This window comes from Mustelus asterias, chromosome 6, assembly GCF_964213995.1.
Source record: "Mustelus asterias chromosome 6, sMusAst1.hap1.1, whole genome shotgun sequence".
Classification (NCBI taxonomy): domain Eukaryota; kingdom Metazoa; phylum Chordata; class Chondrichthyes; order Carcharhiniformes; family Triakidae; genus Mustelus; species Mustelus asterias.
The window spans coordinates 120,899,242-120,917,913 of NC_135806.1; the positions used below are offsets into that span (position 1 = coordinate 120,899,242).

An 18,672-nucleotide genomic window follows, 5' to 3' on the forward strand; every position below is an offset into this window, starting at 1 on the left:
CAGTTTTCCTTCATGTCATATGTGACTTTGGCTTTTAATGTTTGTCCATCAACATTCAGTAGACAGCTGCCTAGTAGCCTCTATAGACAGAAAAATACTATCCACACACCCAAGTTGCTCTGCACATGTTGGATACAGTATTGTTAAAACAGAAGAAATGTTTAACCCAAGTGGAGTATTGGAATCAGACCTAATCTTAGCAGCAATTTTAAAGAAAAGTTTAGGAGGACAATTATTTTAAACTATAGTGTACAAAATCAAGGTCATAAGAAAACCTTTCTAAAAACATATTAAAATTTAGATATGACAAGAGTGGAATTAGTCTAAAACGTGAAGCACCCACCTGATAATGTATCCTACAAGATGATCAGTGTGTGGTAGCACAAACAATGACTTTCCTGACAAGTCACAGGCATTGCACAGTGCTGCTGCTCTCTCTGAAGCAATTAAGTCCTCACCTAAGGAGCATTAAATGAAAAAAAATATTTAATCTAAATGAGTGGCAATGAAGTGAGAAACTTTTAATAACTGCTTAAACTGTGTGGTAAGGAAGTTTCTGAAAGGCAGCTGGAACTGCATAGCAATAGATAGGTGAAATAATTTATCTGGATTGGATTTGGATTTCATTCTAAGAAGGTGATAAAGCAGCAAAAGGTCCACTTCTCTTTGTATTTTTGTCCATTTATACTTGAGCATCAGAAGCTAGTAGAAAGTCTCTTCACCAACGTTTCAAGGCAAAGTGAATTTGCAAATGGATTTTCTAAAAATCAAAATTAAGCACCTTAAACAAGCTGGAGTTAGATTTTTTAAAATAAATATAGTCCTGTGTGAAGGGGAAAAACATGATAAAAATATTTTTAAAAGATAAGATTGGAAGGAAAAATGGTCAAAATAGCCACGCAAGAGGACATTTCACTGCTCTGAAGCTGCTCATTGAAACATTGGGGGCAATTCTCCTATCACAACCCGCAACTTTTCTGGGGGGGGGGGGGTCCGGTCAGGAGAATCGCTTCGTCAGCGCCAGGAATGCATGCGCGTCTCCCAGAGCCAGAGAACAGACACAGTCCAGACCACGCTGCAAACCGGCAGGAAGAGGCAAGTCATTGAATCTTTTTTTTAATGTAGTTTAAATATGTTTTGCATGCGATTATCGGGAACTTGCCAGTCCCGATAGAATCACCCACCCCGCTGGGAGTACTTCATTCCGGCAGGGTTTAGAGTAGCGCTACACATCCGGGGAACTAGCGGGAGACCCCGCCGGATTGAGGGGGGGGGGCAATCGGGGTCAGGCAGCGGGGGATGGTGCCCCCTGGGCATGGGCACCTGGCAGTACCAGCCTGTGCCCTCAGCTCTGCCCAAGAGGCAAACTGCCCATGCCCAATGGGCACCTTGGCACTGCCCACTGGGCATCAGGCAGTGCCAAGGGGGCAAGGCCTATTATGGGTGGGGCCGAGGGGCGATCTGTGGGCCACTCTGAATGGGGCTTGGTCTGGGCTGGAGGAAGGCCAGCAATCGGGGTGGGCTGGACATTGGGGCACTCCAGGACCCGGGGGGAGTGGGGTGCTGGAGAGGCAGCGCTGCAATGGTCCCGAGCTGGCCAGCAAATGAGGAAACTGACAGGTCGTGACCACTGCACATGTGCAGACTTCTGGAGCTGTCAGACTCCGGCGTGAACAGGCCCCGCTCCCCTGGGTTTTTCATGAGATTCCCAATTGTGACCTTTGCATTGCAGAGTGGGGAGATTCGAGTGTGAAGCTGCACTGAAAAAAAGAGTCATGACCTAAAAGTTTTCCCACTAATTCAGCACTATTGGGAGAATCGCCCCCATTATTTCTGGTTAACCACCTTATTGTGCAAGTTCTGTAATGAAAAGGACAGTTTAAACTATTGATTTTAAATTCCTTACTTGCAGTGCAAACCATTACCCTGCACAGTACAATACTGTTCAGCACACACCTTGGCAACATTCTAACAGAAGTATTGAAGACTTGTGCTCTACAACTAGCCGTGCCCCGGGCCAAGCTGTTCCTGTAGTGAAAATATCTGCAATTGTGGAAAATTGCACAGGTATGCCTGTCCACAAAAAAACAGGGCAAATCCAAGTCAGCCAATTACCACAGTCAGTCTACTCTCGATCATCAGCAAAGTGATGGGTGGTATCATCGATGGTGTTATCAAACTGCAGTTATAATGCAATATGTGCTCACTGGTGCTCAGTTTGGATTACCAAGATCACTCGTCTCTTCATAGAAATCATAGAAACCCTACAGTGCAGAAGGAGGCCATTCGGCCCATCGAGTCTGCACCGACCACAATCCCACCCAGGCCCTACCCCCACATATTTACCCGCTAATCCCTCTAACTACGCATCTCAGGGACAATTTTTAACCTGGCCAATCAACCTAACCTGCACATCTTTGGACTGTGGGAGGAAACCGGAGCACCCGGAGGAAACCCACGCAGACACGAGGAGAATGTGCAAACTCCACACAGACAGTGACCCGGGCCGGGAATCGAACCCGGGACCCTGGAGCTGTGAAGCAGCAGTGCTAACCACTGTGCTACCGTGCCGCCCTGATTCATTACAACTTTTATCCAAACACAGACAAAGAGCTGAACTCTGGGGAGGGGAGGGGGGTAAAGGGTGGGTAACTGGCATTGACATCAAGGCAGTACTTGACCAAGCTGGCATAACATCCCAGTAAATTTGAAGTTAATGGAAACTAGGGTGAAAGCTCTGCACTCTTTGGAGTAATACCTAGCACAAAGGAAGGTGGTTGTAGCCCAATTATCTCAGCTCCAGAACATCGCTGCAGGAGTTCCTCATGGGAGCATCCTAGGTCCAACCAACTTCAGCTGCCTTGTCAATGACCTCCTTCCATCATAAGGTCAGATGAGATGTTTGCTGACGATTCCATAATGTTTGAAACAGTCAACGTCCATATGCAGCAAGACCTGGACAACATTCAAGATTGGGCTGATAAGTGGCAGGTAACATCTGCGCCACATAAGAGCCAGACAATGATCATCTCCAACAAGGGAAGAGTCCAACCATCTCCCTTTGACCTTCAATGCCATCACCATCACTGAATCCCCCACTATTAACATACTGAGGGATTAATACTGACCAGAAGAAGAACTGGACCAACCATACAAATACTGTGGCTACAAGAATAGGTCAGAGGCTGAGTATTTGGCAGCAAGTAACTCACCTCCTAACTCCCCAAAGTCCATCCATCACTTCCAAAGGTACAAGTCAGGAGTGTGATAGTACACTCTCCACTTGCCCGAATGAATGCATCTCCAACAACATTCTAGAAGCCTGGCTGGACAAAGCAGTCAGCACCCTATCCTCCATCTTAAGCATTCACTCCTTCCATCAGTAAATGAACCAATTTAAAAAGCTAACAAAATAATTTAAAGTGAACCATTTTAACATTGTACAAATAGTGACAAAATTTGTACTTCCTGCACTAAAACAGCAGCACTAGTTTTGTTAGACATCGCACAAAGAACAACACTGGGAAGTTAAATATATTTCAAAACAAAATTCTGGACAAAAAAATGCAATTACTTCAAAGTAATTTATCCATAGTCATAAACTTGTTTAATTAAACTTTTTACAATTTAAGTTTAATTTAAAATATTGAAATCATAGAATAAGTCCATTAGTAAATATTTAAAGGAATTTTAAATATTTACAACCTACTTATGGAAACAAAAAAAAGTTAAATAAAAAACAGAAATACTGGAAATGTTCAGCAAGTCAGTCAGCATCTGTAGCGAAAACAGACAAGTTAACACAGGGAAGGTAGACGCATATTTAGAACATATCCGAAGAATAGTCTGCAACCTTAACACTCATTGTCTGTTCTTTCCTCGAATACTGACTGACTTCTGGAATGTTTCCAGTGTTTTCTATTTTTTTTCCTTTGAAAGAGACCTTGCAATGGAAGTACCTGGAGGCAAGGGAGTTTTCTTCTGTATCAGCACCACAGCAACCTTTGTGTTTCTTCCTTGCAAACTTTGCCTGCAACCACAAAACAATTCATAGAGCAGCATGGAAAAAATTAAAACAGAAGAAATCAAGCCACCTCGTGGAATTGTGCACACAAGGTAAAGAGAGTCTGACTTAGGTCCTCTAACCTGGACAAAAGGAGGACTTATTTTCTTAGTTTTAGTATCATAATGCTTTTTGAGTACTGCGTAGTACAGAAGCTTGCAAAGGTTGAATTATAATGCAGCAACAAGAAAGAGCAAAAATGACTGCAGTCCAAAAGTCACCCACTCTTCCCAATTACTCCTTTCAACATTTTTTGCTCTAAATCCACTGTCTCCTGGACAGTCAATTATACAACTTATTTTGCAATTATTCAGCACTCAGCTTCACAGAGATGCAAGGAAAACAAAGGAACACCTAGCAATACTGAAGGGTGGTGGGGGAGTCAAACACTTGGTCAAACGGTTGGGTTTTAAGGAGGGAATTAAATAACGAAACATATAGAAGATGTGAGCAGGAGAAGGCCATTCGGCCCCTTGAGCTTGCTCCGCTATTCGTCACAATCATTGCTGATCGTCTAACTCAATAGCCGAATCCTGCTTACTCCCCACAGCCCCAAGTGCTATATGTAGCCACCTCTTGAATACATTCAGTGTTTTGGCATCAATTACTTCCTGTGGTAATAAATTCCACAGGCTCACCACTCTTTAGGTGAAGAAATGTCTCATCTCCGTACTAAATAGTCTATCCTGTGTCCTCAGACTGTGACTCCTGGTTCTGGACACCCCCCACCATCAGGAACATCCTTCCTGCATCTACCCTGTCTAGTCTGATTAGAATTTTATAAGTCTCTAAAGAAGAAGTAGCAGTAAGTTTTAGGGATTTCCAGAACATACAGTCATTGAAGGTCATGACCACCAATGGTGGGGTGAAGGAGAACGGAGATGCACAAGAAGGCCGTCAAAGAATAATTAAATTAAACCATCTTTCCACCTATCCTATATGCTTGAACCTTCATTCCTGTTTGGCGCAACTGTGGTAAGGGAATTGTGGCCAAATCATGGCTTACAAAAGAAATTAGAGATAGTATCAGATTCAAAGAAGAAGCATACAAATTGGCAAGAAAAAGCAATAGGCCCGAGGATTGGAAATAGTTTAAAATTCAGCAAAGGAGGACCAAGTGATTGATTAAGAAGGGAAAAATGGGAGTGTGAAAGTAAGCTAGCGGCAACATATAAACTGACTGTAAAAATGTCTATAGGTACAGAAAGGAAAAAAGATTGACTAAAACAAATGTATGCCCCTCACAGTCAGAAATGGGAGAACTCATAAAAGGGAATAAAGAAATGGCTGAGGAATTAAATTTGTACTTTGCTTTAGTCTTCACAAAGGAAGACATGAATAATGTACCAGAAGTTCTGAGAGAAACAAGTTTTAATGAGGAGCTGAAGGAAATCAACATTAGTAGAGAAATGGTTTGGGGGAAATTGATAGGATTGAAGGTGGGTAAATCTCAAGGTCCAAAGTACTTAAAGTAGTGGCCCTCGAAATAGTAGATCCATTGGTGGTTATTTTCCAAAATTCTTTGGACTCTGGACTGATCCCTACAGATTGGAGGGTAGCTAACGTAAATCCGCTATTCAAAAACTGAGGTAGAGAGAAAACAGGGAACTATCTACCAGTGAGCCTAGCGCCAGTACTGGGGAAATTGCCAGAGTCCATTAACAAGGATTTCATAACTCAGTGGTATAATCAGACAAAGTCAGCATTGATTTACAAAAGGGAAATCATGCTTAACGAATCTTTTGGAATTCTTTGAGGCTATAACTAGTAGAGTTGACCGAGGAAAACAAGTGGATGTGGTTTACTTAAGACAAGGTCTCACATAACAGACTACCATGTAACGTTAAAGCACTTTAACGTTAGGCACTTTAGGGCGGTACGGTAGCACAGTGGTTAGCACTGTGGCTTCACAGCTCCAGGGACCTGGGTTCGATTCCCGGCTTGGGTCACTGACTGTGTGGAGTTTGCACGTTCTCCCCGTGTCTGCGTGGGTTTCCTCCGGGTGCTCCGCTTTCCTCCCACAGTCCAAAGATGTGCAGGTTAGGTTGATTGACCATGCTAAAAATTGCCTCTTAGTGTCCTGAGATGCGTAGGTTAGAGGGATTAGCGGGTAAATATGTAGGGATATGGGGGTAGGGCCTGGGTGGGATTGTGGTCGGTGCAGACTCGATGGGCCAAATGACCTCTTTCTGCACTGTAGGGTTTCTATGATTCACTTGGGATTACAGGTAATGTCTTGAGATGGATAGAAAGCTGGTTAGCAGATAGGAAGCAAAGAGTTGGCATAAATGGGTCTTTTTTGGATTGGCAGTCAGTGACTGGTAGGGTTCCGCAGGGATGTGTGCTCGGACCCCAACTGTTGACATTATATATTAATGATTTGGAAAAGGGAACTGAATGTACTATTTCCAAATTTGCAGATAATACAAAGTTCGGTGGGAGGATGAGCTGTGAGGAGGATGCAGAGATGCTTCAGTGTGATTTGGACAGGCTGAGTGTGTGGACATGTGCATGGCAAATGCAGTATAATGTGGATAAATGTGAGGTTAACTACTTTGGTAGCAATAATAGGAAGACAGATTATTACTTGAATGGGTGTAAATTGAGAGAGTTGGATACTCAGTAAGGCCTTGGTGTCCTCGTGCATCAGTCACTGAAAGTAGGCGCGCAGGTGCAGCATGCAGTAAAGGAGGCAAATGGCATGCTGGCCTTCATGGCGAGAGGGTTTTAATACAAGGTTGGGATGTTTTGCTGTAATTGTATAGGGTGTTGATAAGGCCACACCTCGAGTATTGTGTACAGTTTTGATGTCCTTATCTGAGGAAGGATATCCTTGCTATAGAGGCAAAGGTTCCTGGGATGGTAGGTCTGTCATATGAGAAGAGACTAAGTTGGTTTGGATTGTATTCATTGGAATTTAGAAGAGAGTGAGAGGGGATCTCATAGAAACTTATTAAATTCTAACAGGGTTAGACAGGGTAGATTCAGAAAGAATGCTCCCAATGGTGGGGGAGTCCAGAACTAGGGGTCATAGTTTGAGGACAAGGGTAAATCTTTTAGAACGGAGGTGAGGAAATTTCTTCACCCAGAGGGTGGTGAATGTGTGGAATTCACTACCACAGAATGTAGTTGAAGCCAAAATGTTGTCTGATTTCAAAAATAAATTAGATATAGGTCTAAGGGATCAAGGGATATGGGAAGAAGGGGGGAGATCAGGATATTGAATATGATCAGCCATGATCAGAATGAATGGCAGAGCAGTAGGCCATTCGAAGGCCAAATGGCCCACTCCTGCTTCTAGTTTCTATGTTTTTATGTTTCTACATAGTGACTAACTGGTCAGTAAAATACAGATGAAAAACAGACCTGCACCAAATAATTCAAAAGGATCGATGCCATGTGATAGAAATCTCAGGTATTTATCACCATTGTTGCAAAACTTATACATGCCCCAATCCCACATAGTCACCTTGTTGGTATGAAAATCAAAGTCAGGTAGAATGTGAAATTATTGACTCAAAATAGCCAAATAACAATGATCCCCCATTTTGAAGGGCGGCAAATATGATTTCTTTAGTTTATGAACTTCCTAAATGAGGAACCTGTCGAGTAAAGTCCGAGGGGTCCCTGATTTACAGGCTCAGTACTCTGATAGCTGAGCCAGGCAGAGCTGTTGTATTCCAGGGAACTATTGATTATTGAGCAGCTAGTTAGCTGAGAGAAATGAATCTGAACAGGTAGCAGACAAGGCTGTCACTAGAATGAGACTCTTCCCACTTGGCTCCAGATAATCCTGCAAGCTAATTGTCTGAACAAGCAGCTACAAACTTAGGGTTATGTCTGTATGCAGCTTTGGCCGTGCAGAAAAGTGCTGCCGCATTCCTGTTAAAGCCTTGGCTATTCTCAATTAATTCTCCCACTGGATAAGTGGGACGCATTCTCCCGCTGGATAAGTGGGGACGCATTCTCCCGCTGGATAAGTGGGACGCATTCTCCAATTCCAAACAATGCTCCAACCATGTCAGCATTTTGGTTTGGAAGCTTAACGTGGTTTCTGCTTGCCTCAGGCACCCCACTTAACTCAAAAAAAAGTTTACAAAAAAGAAAAAGCGTTGTTTAAACACAATATAAATGCATAAATACATAACCAATTGTTACACAGCAATTATTTCCAGTACTTTGTTTGTGGAGCTATTCTATTTTCTTACCCCAATTATATGATTAAACTTTGATTTGCAATAATGCAATTTGGTGCTTTAATTTGTCAGGGGGTGGAATTCAAAGCCATGTTAGCTGCCTTCACAAAAGGAAGTTGTTAAAAGCATTGTCTTTGTGAGAAAGCTATACAACTAATTTATTTCAGAAAAGGTTTCATCTTAAAATCTCGTTCCAATTTCTGTTTTTAAGATGGTAACACTTTCAAGAAACAATTACATTTTACAATCTTTAAGAGCATGCAAGTGAAAACTAACATTATACTGAGCACATTGGAGTATAACACTGCAGAATATAATGGAAAAAGAATTATCTTTGAATGAATTATATATTCAGTCCAAGAATACTATTCAACCGTGTTGGTTGATAAAAGCTAATTGAACTAAATTCCTATGACTATTTTGGCACATTTAGATTATGGTGATTTGGTAGCTCTTCAATACTGAGAAGTAGATCTGTAGCATTTCTTGACCAATAAATAATAGTTCATAGGTTATGGATTCTCTTTCAAATCATCATAAGAAATGTAATTACCCGAGGAATTATTGATGTAGGCACATTCATTTTTGTTTTTTTGTAGAAACAGATTCTGAAAAGAATATTAAATTACAAACCTGACAATTTCTACTCGGGTAGCACACTCAGACTGTTTCTCCTTCCACTGAGCCTCATCCCAGTCCAGTTCATAAAAGACCACCACCAGTGCAGGAACAAGGTTTAGGTGTTTGTTCATCCAGCCAGTTTTAAGGATTCCTTTCGGAATGTACCACTCATAGGAAGTTCTCTAGAAAGGGAAAAATTCAGTAATAAATTCAGTAAGGAGCAAGAAAACTAAACCGTGGCAAGAAAGTCCTTTTCTTTCATTTTTGTGGTCTGCATTGAAACATATTCAGAAATGACATAAAATTTAGATCCCATGAATTTGTATATATCGAGGTGCGATTTAGAAAACTAATTTATACAAGTGAAATGCAATATGGCTTTTAAAGGAGATAAAGTGCACCGTAACAGTGTAGTATACATGACAACGATAAACAATCTCTCCACCTCCAACTTATCCTGCCCGCAGCCTTCGACACAGAGGACCATATCATCTTGCTCCAATGTCTCTCCGCTCTCATGCAGTTGGGTGGGACTGGTCTCATATTGCCAGAGTATCAATGCAATGGTTTCTCTTCCTGCTCCCCCACCGTTACCTTTGGTGTCCCCCAAGTATCTGTCTCTGTTCTCAATCTATTTATCGACATGCTGCCTCTCAGTGACATCATCCAGAAATATAGCATTAGTGACACTTGCAAGTTGATGATATCCACTTCTATCTCACCACCACCTCTCTCGACTCCACCACTGTCGCAAGCTTATTCAACATCCAATACTGCATCAGCAGCAATTTCCGCCAATTAAATATTGAGAAGAAGGAAACCATTGCTTTCGGTCCCCATTCCAAACTCTCTCCCTAGCTATTGACTCGACCTCTCTGCTGTCCATGCATAACCTTGATGTCCTATTTGACCTCAAGATGAGCTTCTAATCACATACTCGCACCAACTACATATTTTTACTTCTGGATCATCTAGATTGTTTGCCACGCCTGCCTCTAGAACTAATTCATTGGTTGGCATAGTTTGGGACATCTTCACTGCTGCTGGAGAACTTTGTAATAATGAAGGGAAGAGTCACATTTACTCACCCAATGGTAATTTAATTCTAAAATAATTCACTAAAGCACTTGAGAAATTCAGGATTTCTTAAGGTTCTGTAAAATGCATTGTTCTAATAACTTAAACTAGGAGTAGGCCATTCAGCCCAGAAGCTTATTCTGTCATTTAATTCAATCATGGCTCATGGAGCTTTGCAGCACAGAAAGAGGCCCTTTGACACAGAATTCCTACAAAGAGGCATTATTTTGTTCTATAGCAGAAAAAAATAGAAAATCAAGTTAAACTTCAGTACACTATTTCCTTATTTAATGTCTGAAAAATAAACATTTTCACACAACCGTCATTTATTTTCTTTTCTTTTAAAGTGTACCTTTTCAGCACATGATTGCGTTCATGGTATACAGATTCAACTCACTTGATCATACACAGTTTCAATCAAGCCAAACTTTCCATCATGCAACGTACAAACCAAAAGATAAAGTTGCTTACCTTCTGCCTGCATTTTGGGTATTCATGATCCCCAGGAAGTACTTTGAATGAAATTGGGACTCTGTCAGCCCGTCTGTTAGCACAAAATGCATCCCAAATAGCTCGATGTATGGCATTATAAGTCACATCAAGGCCTGTGAGAGCTACAAAGGCCATAGGCCGGCAACAGAGCTCCAAAGGAAAATCCCATTGCATCGAGCTCATTGTACACAGATTAATGACACATAAGCTGAAATAAAAGACAAAGCGACACTGTTAGAGTGGAGGCGAGGGAGGATCACTGATCGGTCCTGATCAGTCATAATGCTTTTTCTGCATTGTGAGGGCCTTAGAAATCTACATTTTCAGATTCGGTCATTTCTGCATTAGGGCAGCTAAATAAGCAGTTTATACATTTTATATTTATATACGTTTCTGATATTCACGCCCCATGACTCAGTTGGTGAAGAAAGCATGCAAATGGCATGCAAATAACATTTCTGGTTCTATTCAAAATTCATTCCTGAATTAGACAGCCGTGATGGTAAAAGATTAAGGTGCCTTATTTAAAATCTAGTCAGGCTTTGATGAGCGTGTTTGAATGCTGCTCCAAGCATACTTATTTAAGCATTGAGCTGTCAGCATGTATCTGACTCAAAGTCTGAATGATATACCAGTGAAACAGGCACTCTTAACTGGGAGCCCAAGGTTCACAGTACAATCTCAGGAAGGGAGGGGGAATCTTCCTCTAACTGCAATTTAAATGTGAGCAACATGCTCACTGCTCGTGTTGCTGAACCTGACCGTTACTGAATTAGCACTCAATCAGGATAGCTAAAAGATTATCCACTTCCCCTCTAATTCCCCTTTGCTTTGTACGGTCCATTTATTGCACTGTGCAATCCATGCAGCCACACATCTTACCAACAACAAAACTTATATTTGCATAGCACCTTTAACATAAGGTGGGTGACTTCACAGGAGCATTATAAAACAAAGTATGATACCCCAAGCCACGCAAGGAGATATTAAGTCAGATAAGCATAAGCTTGGTCAAGGAGGTAGGTTTTAAGGAGCATCAGAAAGGAGGAAAGCAAGGAAGAGAGGCGGAGATGCGTAGGGAGGGGATTCCAGAGCTCATAACCTAAACAAATGAAGGAATGGCCATCGATGATAAAAGATATTATAATTGGTAATACACAAGAGGTCAGAACTGGAGGATTGCAGATATCTGAGGGTTCTGGAGTCGAGATTAGAGATAGGGAAGATGTGGAGATGCCGGCCTTAGACTGAGGTGGGCACAGTAAGAAGTCTTACAACACCAGGTTAAAGTCCAACAGCTGATCACTCACCTGATGAAGGAGCAGCGCTCCGAAAGCTCGTGATTCCAAATAAAGCTGTTGAACTTTAACCTGGTGTTGTGAGATTTCTTACAGAGATAGGATAAGGAAGGATGAGGCCATGGAGGGAAATGAAAACAAGGATGAGAGTTATAAAATTAAGCCTATTTAGGTCAATGAGCTGATGGGAGAACAGGACTCTTATGAGCTTAGGCGCAAAAAAGTCAAGGTTCCCACTCCCGATTGCTATCTAATCATGCATGTATTCAGACGTCATGTGAGAATGCAGTATGGTTCAACAATGCTCCAGGCATTGGTCCAATTTCCTTCAGTAGAGTCCAATCACCACAAAGAGATTGTTGGCTAGTTATAGTCTTCATCCTAGATGGCATTGTTCAAGAATGTATCAATGCCACTTTTTCTTTTAAGTGAGAAAGGGAGTTTGTGGGGGACTGAAGATTACCCCAATTCAACTTGTTGTCAATTCCAATGCTTCTGTGAAGCAATTCTGTGAAGGATGTAACAACAAATGCCTTCAAATGAAAACAACATTCAGTGCACATTTTTCACTCACTCACTACAAAACTGCAGATAATTGAAACCAAGGACCAGAGACTGGGATCTTATTGAAAGGCGGAGCAGGCTTGAGGGGCTAGATGGCCTACTCCTCCTCCTATTTCTTATGTTCTTATGGGAGGAACGGCAAGTATAGCCTTGAATAAATCGTTGAATTGAAATATAGGAATGAAGAACTTAGGAACAGCATGAGACTATTCAGCCCTTCGAGCCATTCAATAAGATCATGGTTGATCTGGTTCTGGTCTCAATTCCACTTTCCTGCCTGCCACCATGGCGCTTGATTTAATTCTCTATCAAAAATCTATCCAACAAAACTTTGAATAAATTCAATGTCCCAGCCTTCATTGCATTTTGGGAAGAGATTCCCACAGACTAAGAAAAAATTATCTTCATCCCCATCTTATTCTGAAACTGTGTCCACTTGTTCTAATCTCTCCTGCAAGGGCGGCACGGTGGCACAGTGGTTAGCACTGCTGCCTCACAACGTCAACCCGGGTTCGATTCCCGGCTTGGGTCACTGTCAATGCAGAGTTTGCACGTACTCCTCGTATCTGCATGGGTTTCCTCTGGGTGCTCCAGTTTCCTCCCACAGTCCGAAAGACGTGCATTGGCCATGCTAAATTCTCCCTCAGCGTACCTGAACAGATGCCGGAGTGTTGCAACTAGGGAATTTTCACAGTAACTTCATTGCAGTGTTAATGTAAGCCTACTTGTGACACTAATAAATAAACTTAAAGAGGAAACATGCTCTTGATATCTACTCTATTAAATCCCCTCAGGAGGATCTTATATGTTTCAATTCTCATTCTTCTAAACTCCAATCGCTATAGGTCCAACCTATTCAACCTTTCTTCATGAAGCAAGCCCAGGAATGGGTTGGGTGAATATTCTCTGAACTGCTTCTCACGCAATTATATCCTCCTTCAAATAAGGGGACCAAAACGGTGCACACTACACGCAATGTGGTCCCATTGTACAGCTGCAGTAAAACTTCCCAACTCTTATATTCCATTCCCTTTGCAATAAATGTCAATATTCCATTTGCCTTCCTAATCACTAACTTTTTGTGATTCATGGGGCAGAGCCCCAGATCCCTCTGCACCACCAACATTTGCAATCTCTTTTCATTTAAATAGTACCTTTTCTATTCTTCTTGCCAAAGTGGCCATGTTCACATGTTCCTACATTATTGTCCATCTGCCAAATTGGGGCGGAGGGTTACCTTCGATCACTATCATTAGAGTTATAGAAGTTGCTAGGCAGGCTTGCGACAAGAGAGTAGGATCTTACGGACCAATGATTCCCATGATGTCAGAGGGCAGGATGCAATTGGCTAAAGTATATGACATTTATTAACAATGACTGACTGACCTGTACCGAAGATGATTGATTCATACCTGGTTCACATGAACGAGGAGGTGGGAAAAGTGATTTTGGAGATGTACAATTATGCTGGCGAATGTAATGCAAATTTAGAGAGACATCAGACCACCTGATGTCTCCCTTCTTCGTACATTAGTCAATAAAGAACGCCTTTCACTGGGATACTGCTGAGTCGCAAGCCTGCCTTTGCATTAGCTAAAGTTAAGCTCAATACTCAACCCCTGAAAAAAAAACATCTACACACACCAAACCACATATGGACAGAAAATGCTGGATAAGCTCAGCAGGTCTGGCAGCATCTTTGGAGAGAAAAGGAGTTAATGTTTCAAGTTTCTATGACTCTTGGGTCACATGGACTGAAACGTTAATTCTGTTTTTCTCTACATGGATGTTGCTAGATCTTAGTTTTTCCAGCATTTTCTGTTTTTATTTCAGATGCCCCACATCCGCAGTAGTTTGCTTTTATTATGGAGATATTGGAACAAGTGAATGTGTTAATGAAAGAGGTAGGTTTTAAGCAGTTTCTTAAAGGAGTGGGGGGTCGAGAAGCTTAGGAAAGGAATTCCAGAGCTTAAAGCCCGGGCAGCTGAAGGCCATCAATGGTGGAACAAAAAAAGTTTCATGATACAATTGCTTATAGTTTACAGTTTCCACTTCATGGCATTCCTTTAGGCGGAGGAAAAATAAGACTAGGAGTAAAGAATTAATGTCAGTCATGTGATTCCCAGGGCTACCCTGTGCAAACTGATTGTTAGTATAAATCATCTAACCAGGCAACATGATTTGATATGTTTACTAGAACAAAGTTTTAGAATCTGCCCACAAGCCTTTGAGAGAGAAATGTAAGAATATCAGAAGGTTCGACAAAGGGTCATCTGGACTCAAAACGTCAGCTCTTTTTCTCTCCTTACATTTGCAGCCAGACTTGCTGAGATTTTCCAGCATTTTCCCTTTCAATATCAAAAGGTTATATGGGTGGAAGAGATTAGATATAGGCAGGGGTGAGGCCATGGAAGGGATTTGAAAAGAATGTTGAGAATGTTAAAAGTCAAGGTTATAGTGGACTAGGAGCCAATGTAGAACAGTGAACACGGGGGTGGCGGGTCTTTGTGTGTGCTAGAACATGGGCAGCAGTGTTTTAGGTAAGTTCACATATATGCAAAGTGGAAAATCGCAAGCTGGACAGGAGAGCAGTGAAATAGTTAAGTCTAGAGGTAGCAAAGATAAGCTGAGGCAGTGAAAAAGAATGGCAATGTTACTGAGGTCAAAATAGGTCGCTTTGGTGATAGAGAGGGGGTGGAAGCTCATCTCAGGGTCAATATGACATGGCAAACATGAATATAGGTAGATGATCAGCTATTATCATACTGAATGGTAGACTAGGCTCAATGGGCCTATTCCAGTGTCTATATCTAACGTTCTTAGGACACTAAGGTTAGAGCAATCTGGTTCTGGAGTTGGTGGCAAGGGAATAGAGCTTGTGACAGGGGGAAAAAGAGAATGACATTGGTCTCTCCAATTTTTAGCTGGAGAAAACGTAATCTATGACTTGATATCTGACCCAGAGGTGGTCGGGAGGTAGGGCTGGTGCAGAATGTAGAATCTGGGAGGGCGCTACGGTGGCACAGTGGTTAGCACTGCTGCCTCACAGTGACAGGGACCCGGGTTCGATTCCCAGCTTGTGTCACTGTTTGTGTGGAGTTTGCACATTCTCCCCATGTCTGCTCCAGTTTCCTCCCACAGTCCAAAAATGTGCAGGTTAGGTGGATTGGCTATGCTAAAATGCCCTTAGTGTCAGGGGACTAGTTAAGGTAAATGGTGTTATGGGGATAGGGCCAGGGTGGGATTGTGGTCGGTGCAGATTTGAAGGGCCGAATGGCCTTCTGCACTGTAGGAATTCTACGATCTGATGAATTTTCTGATGATGTCTCCAAAGGTAACAAGTAGATCGGGAAATAGGAGGGGGCCATTGGAGGACATATGAGGCAAGTGTGGAAATAGGAAGAAAGCCATTGTAGGTGATTCTCTGGCTACAAGTTGATAGATAAGAGTGGAACAAGGTGAGGGAATCCCCATCCATCTGGACACCAGTGGAGAGGCACTATTGGAAGATGACGTGGTCATCTGTGTTGAAGGTCACAGACAAGTCAAGGACAAGGAGGGGGGGCAACAGTTTACCACTTGTCACATTGAATGTAACGTGTGACTGCAGTGAGCTTACATCAACACTGCAATGAAGTTACTGTGAAAATCCCCTGGTTGCCACACTCTAGCATCTGTTCGGGTACACTGAAGGAGTAATTAAATAATCACATACAAACTGAAAATGGTGATGAGAAAAGTATATCCAAAACAGGACCTTATCTTTTCTCCACCTTTTTTCTTATTCATTGTCACAAGTAGGCTTACATCAACACTGCAATGAAGTAACTGTGAAAATACCCCAGTCGCCACACTCTAGCACCTGTTCAGGTACACTGAGGGAGAATTTAGCATGGCCAATGCACCTAACCAGCACGCCTTTCAGACTGTGGGAGGAAACCGGAGCACACGGAGGAAACCCACGCAGACACAGGGAGAACATGCAAACTCCACACAGACAGTGACCCAAGGCCTGGAATCAAACCCGGGTCCCTGGCAACTGTGAGACAGCAGTGCTAACCACCCCGCCAAGAATTGTAGCAGGGAGGGGAACCTGATTGGGAGCAACACATTCAAGGATTTGAGAGGTTATGTTGGACATGAGAGCAAAACTTTAAAGAGAGAGGTGTCAAGGGTTTTTAATGGGGGGGGGGGGGGGGGGGAAGAGAAGAAAGAGGTGATAACATAAGATTTGAAGGGGGGGCAATGGCCACACTGACCAACATGGGGATCAAGGAGGCAAGTTGGACAGGTTGGTGGAATAAGGAGAGTTGGGCAAATTCAGAGCCAGGACAGGCTTTAGAGGAAGCTCAGATGCATTAACAAGGCACTGACTATCACTTACAGCTAGTGCCACGGCCTGTGTTGTGGTAACTAAACCGACTCGGCCTATAATTCTCCCAGAACAGTCACTGAGACCCTCCCCAGCCGGCAGCCCGGATACTTTACCTGGACGGACCAATTCACTGCCTCTCACTTCCCCCGGCCTGGAACTGCGGCCCTCTCAAAACACTGCGTCATGACGCAACACGCAGGCCGGCCCTACTCTGATTGACAGCAGGACCGCCCAATCGCAGCACAGACCGCCCTCGCCGTTTGTCCAATCAGCAGCCGGAGGGCGGATCCCTCTGTGTGTGTGTGTGTGTGTGTGTGTGTGAAGCGCCCTGTCTCAACTTCGCCATCTGGTGGTGGGAGGCCATTGGTGGCGGAACTGTCAGCAAAGGCTGGCCAAGTTGTATGTGTAGCTGCAAAGGATGTAGTGGGCATGATCAATATGTGCTGACACTCAGAAGTCAGTTAATTCAGAAGTGAAGAGACTTTTCATGCATGAGTGAAGGGTCCTTATCGATTATCACACTTGACATGTTCCCTTATATCACTTTAAGAAGTCTCACGACACCTGGTTAAAGTCCAACAGGTTTATTTGGTAGCACGAGCTTTCGGAGTGTTGCTCCTTCATCAACAACCAGTTCTTCCTCCAGACACACGGAACAGCCATGGGGACCAAATTCGCACCTCAATATGCCAATATCTTCATGCACAAGTTCGAACCAAGACCTCTTCACCGCACAGGACCTTCAACCGACGCTATACCCTAGATACATCAATGACATTTTCTTCCTTTGGACTCATGGCGAACAATCACTGAAACAACTATATGATGACATCAACAAGTTCCATCCCACCACCAGACTCACCATGGACTACTCTCCAGAATCGGTTGCATTCTTGGATACACGCATCTCCATCAAGGGTGGTCACCTCAGCACTTCACTGTACCGCAAGCCCACGGATAACCTCATGATACCCCACTTCTCCAGCTTCCACCCTGAACACGTTAAAGAAGCCATCCCCTACGGACAAGCCCTCCGTATACGCAGGATCTGCTCAGATGCGGAGGATCGCAACAGACACCTACAGATGCTGAAAGATGCCCTCGTATGAACAGGATATTTGCTCGACTCATCGGTCGACAGTTCCGATGCGCCACAGTGGAAAACCGCACCAACCTCCTCAGAAGACAAACACAGGACACGGCGGACAGAGTACCCTTCATCGTCCAGTACTTCCCCGGAGTGGAGAAACTACGACATCTTCTCCGGAGCCTTCAACATGTCATCGATGAAGACGAACATCTCGCCAAGGCCATCCCCACTTCTTGCCTTCAAACAACCACACAACTTCAAACAGACCATTGTACGCAGCCAATTACCCAGCCTTCAGGAGAACAGTGACCACAACGCCACACAACCCTGTCACAGCAACCTCTGCAAAACATGTTGGATCATCGACACAGATGCCATCATCTCATGTGAGAACATCATCCACCAGGTACACAGTACATACTCTTGCAACTCGGCCAATGTTGTCTACCTGATACGCTGCAAGAAAGGATGTCCCGAGGCATGGTACATTGGCGAGAACATGCAGGCACTATGACAACGGATGAATGGACCCCACTCGAGTGTTCCCTTCTTGTCGGGGAACACTTCAGCAGTCACGGGCATTCAGCCTCTGATCTTCGGGTAAGCATTCTCCAAGGCGGCCTTCAAGACACACGACAACGCAGAATCGCTGAGCAGAAACTGATAGCCAAGTTCCGCACACATGAGGACGGCCTCAACCGGGATCTTGGGTTCATGTCACACTATCTGTAACCCCCGCAACATGCCTGGGTTGCAAAATCTCACTAACTGTCCTGGCTTAAGACAATTCACATCTCTTTAACCTGTACTTAACCCTCTCTCCACTCGCATTGTCTGTACCTGTAAAGACTTGATTACCTATTAAGACTCGCATTCCAACCATTATCTTGTAATTG

At 43.3% G+C, this 18,672-nt stretch overlaps 1 protein-coding gene across 1 annotated transcript in view; it reads right to left on the reverse strand.

Moving 5' to 3' along the window:
• Nucleotides 1–16,912, reverse strand: part of trappc11 (trafficking protein particle complex subunit 11) — a 60,380-nt gene extending 43,468 nt beyond the window's left edge. Inside the window, exons 1-5 of the mRNA XM_078215087.1 lie at nt 16,800–16,912; nt 10,429–10,657; nt 8,893–9,062; nt 3,960–4,030; nt 344–458 (exon numbers count right to left, since the gene is read on the reverse strand). Of these exons, the coding sequence (XP_078071213.1) occupies nt 344–458; nt 3,960–4,030; nt 8,893–9,062; nt 10,429–10,632 (560 nt within the window). The 5' untranslated portion in view covers nt 10,633–10,657; nt 16,800–16,912. The remainder of the gene's footprint in view (nt 1–343; nt 459–3,959; nt 4,031–8,892; nt 9,063–10,428; nt 10,658–16,799) is intronic.
• Nucleotides 16,913–18,672: the final 1,760 nt, after the last annotated feature.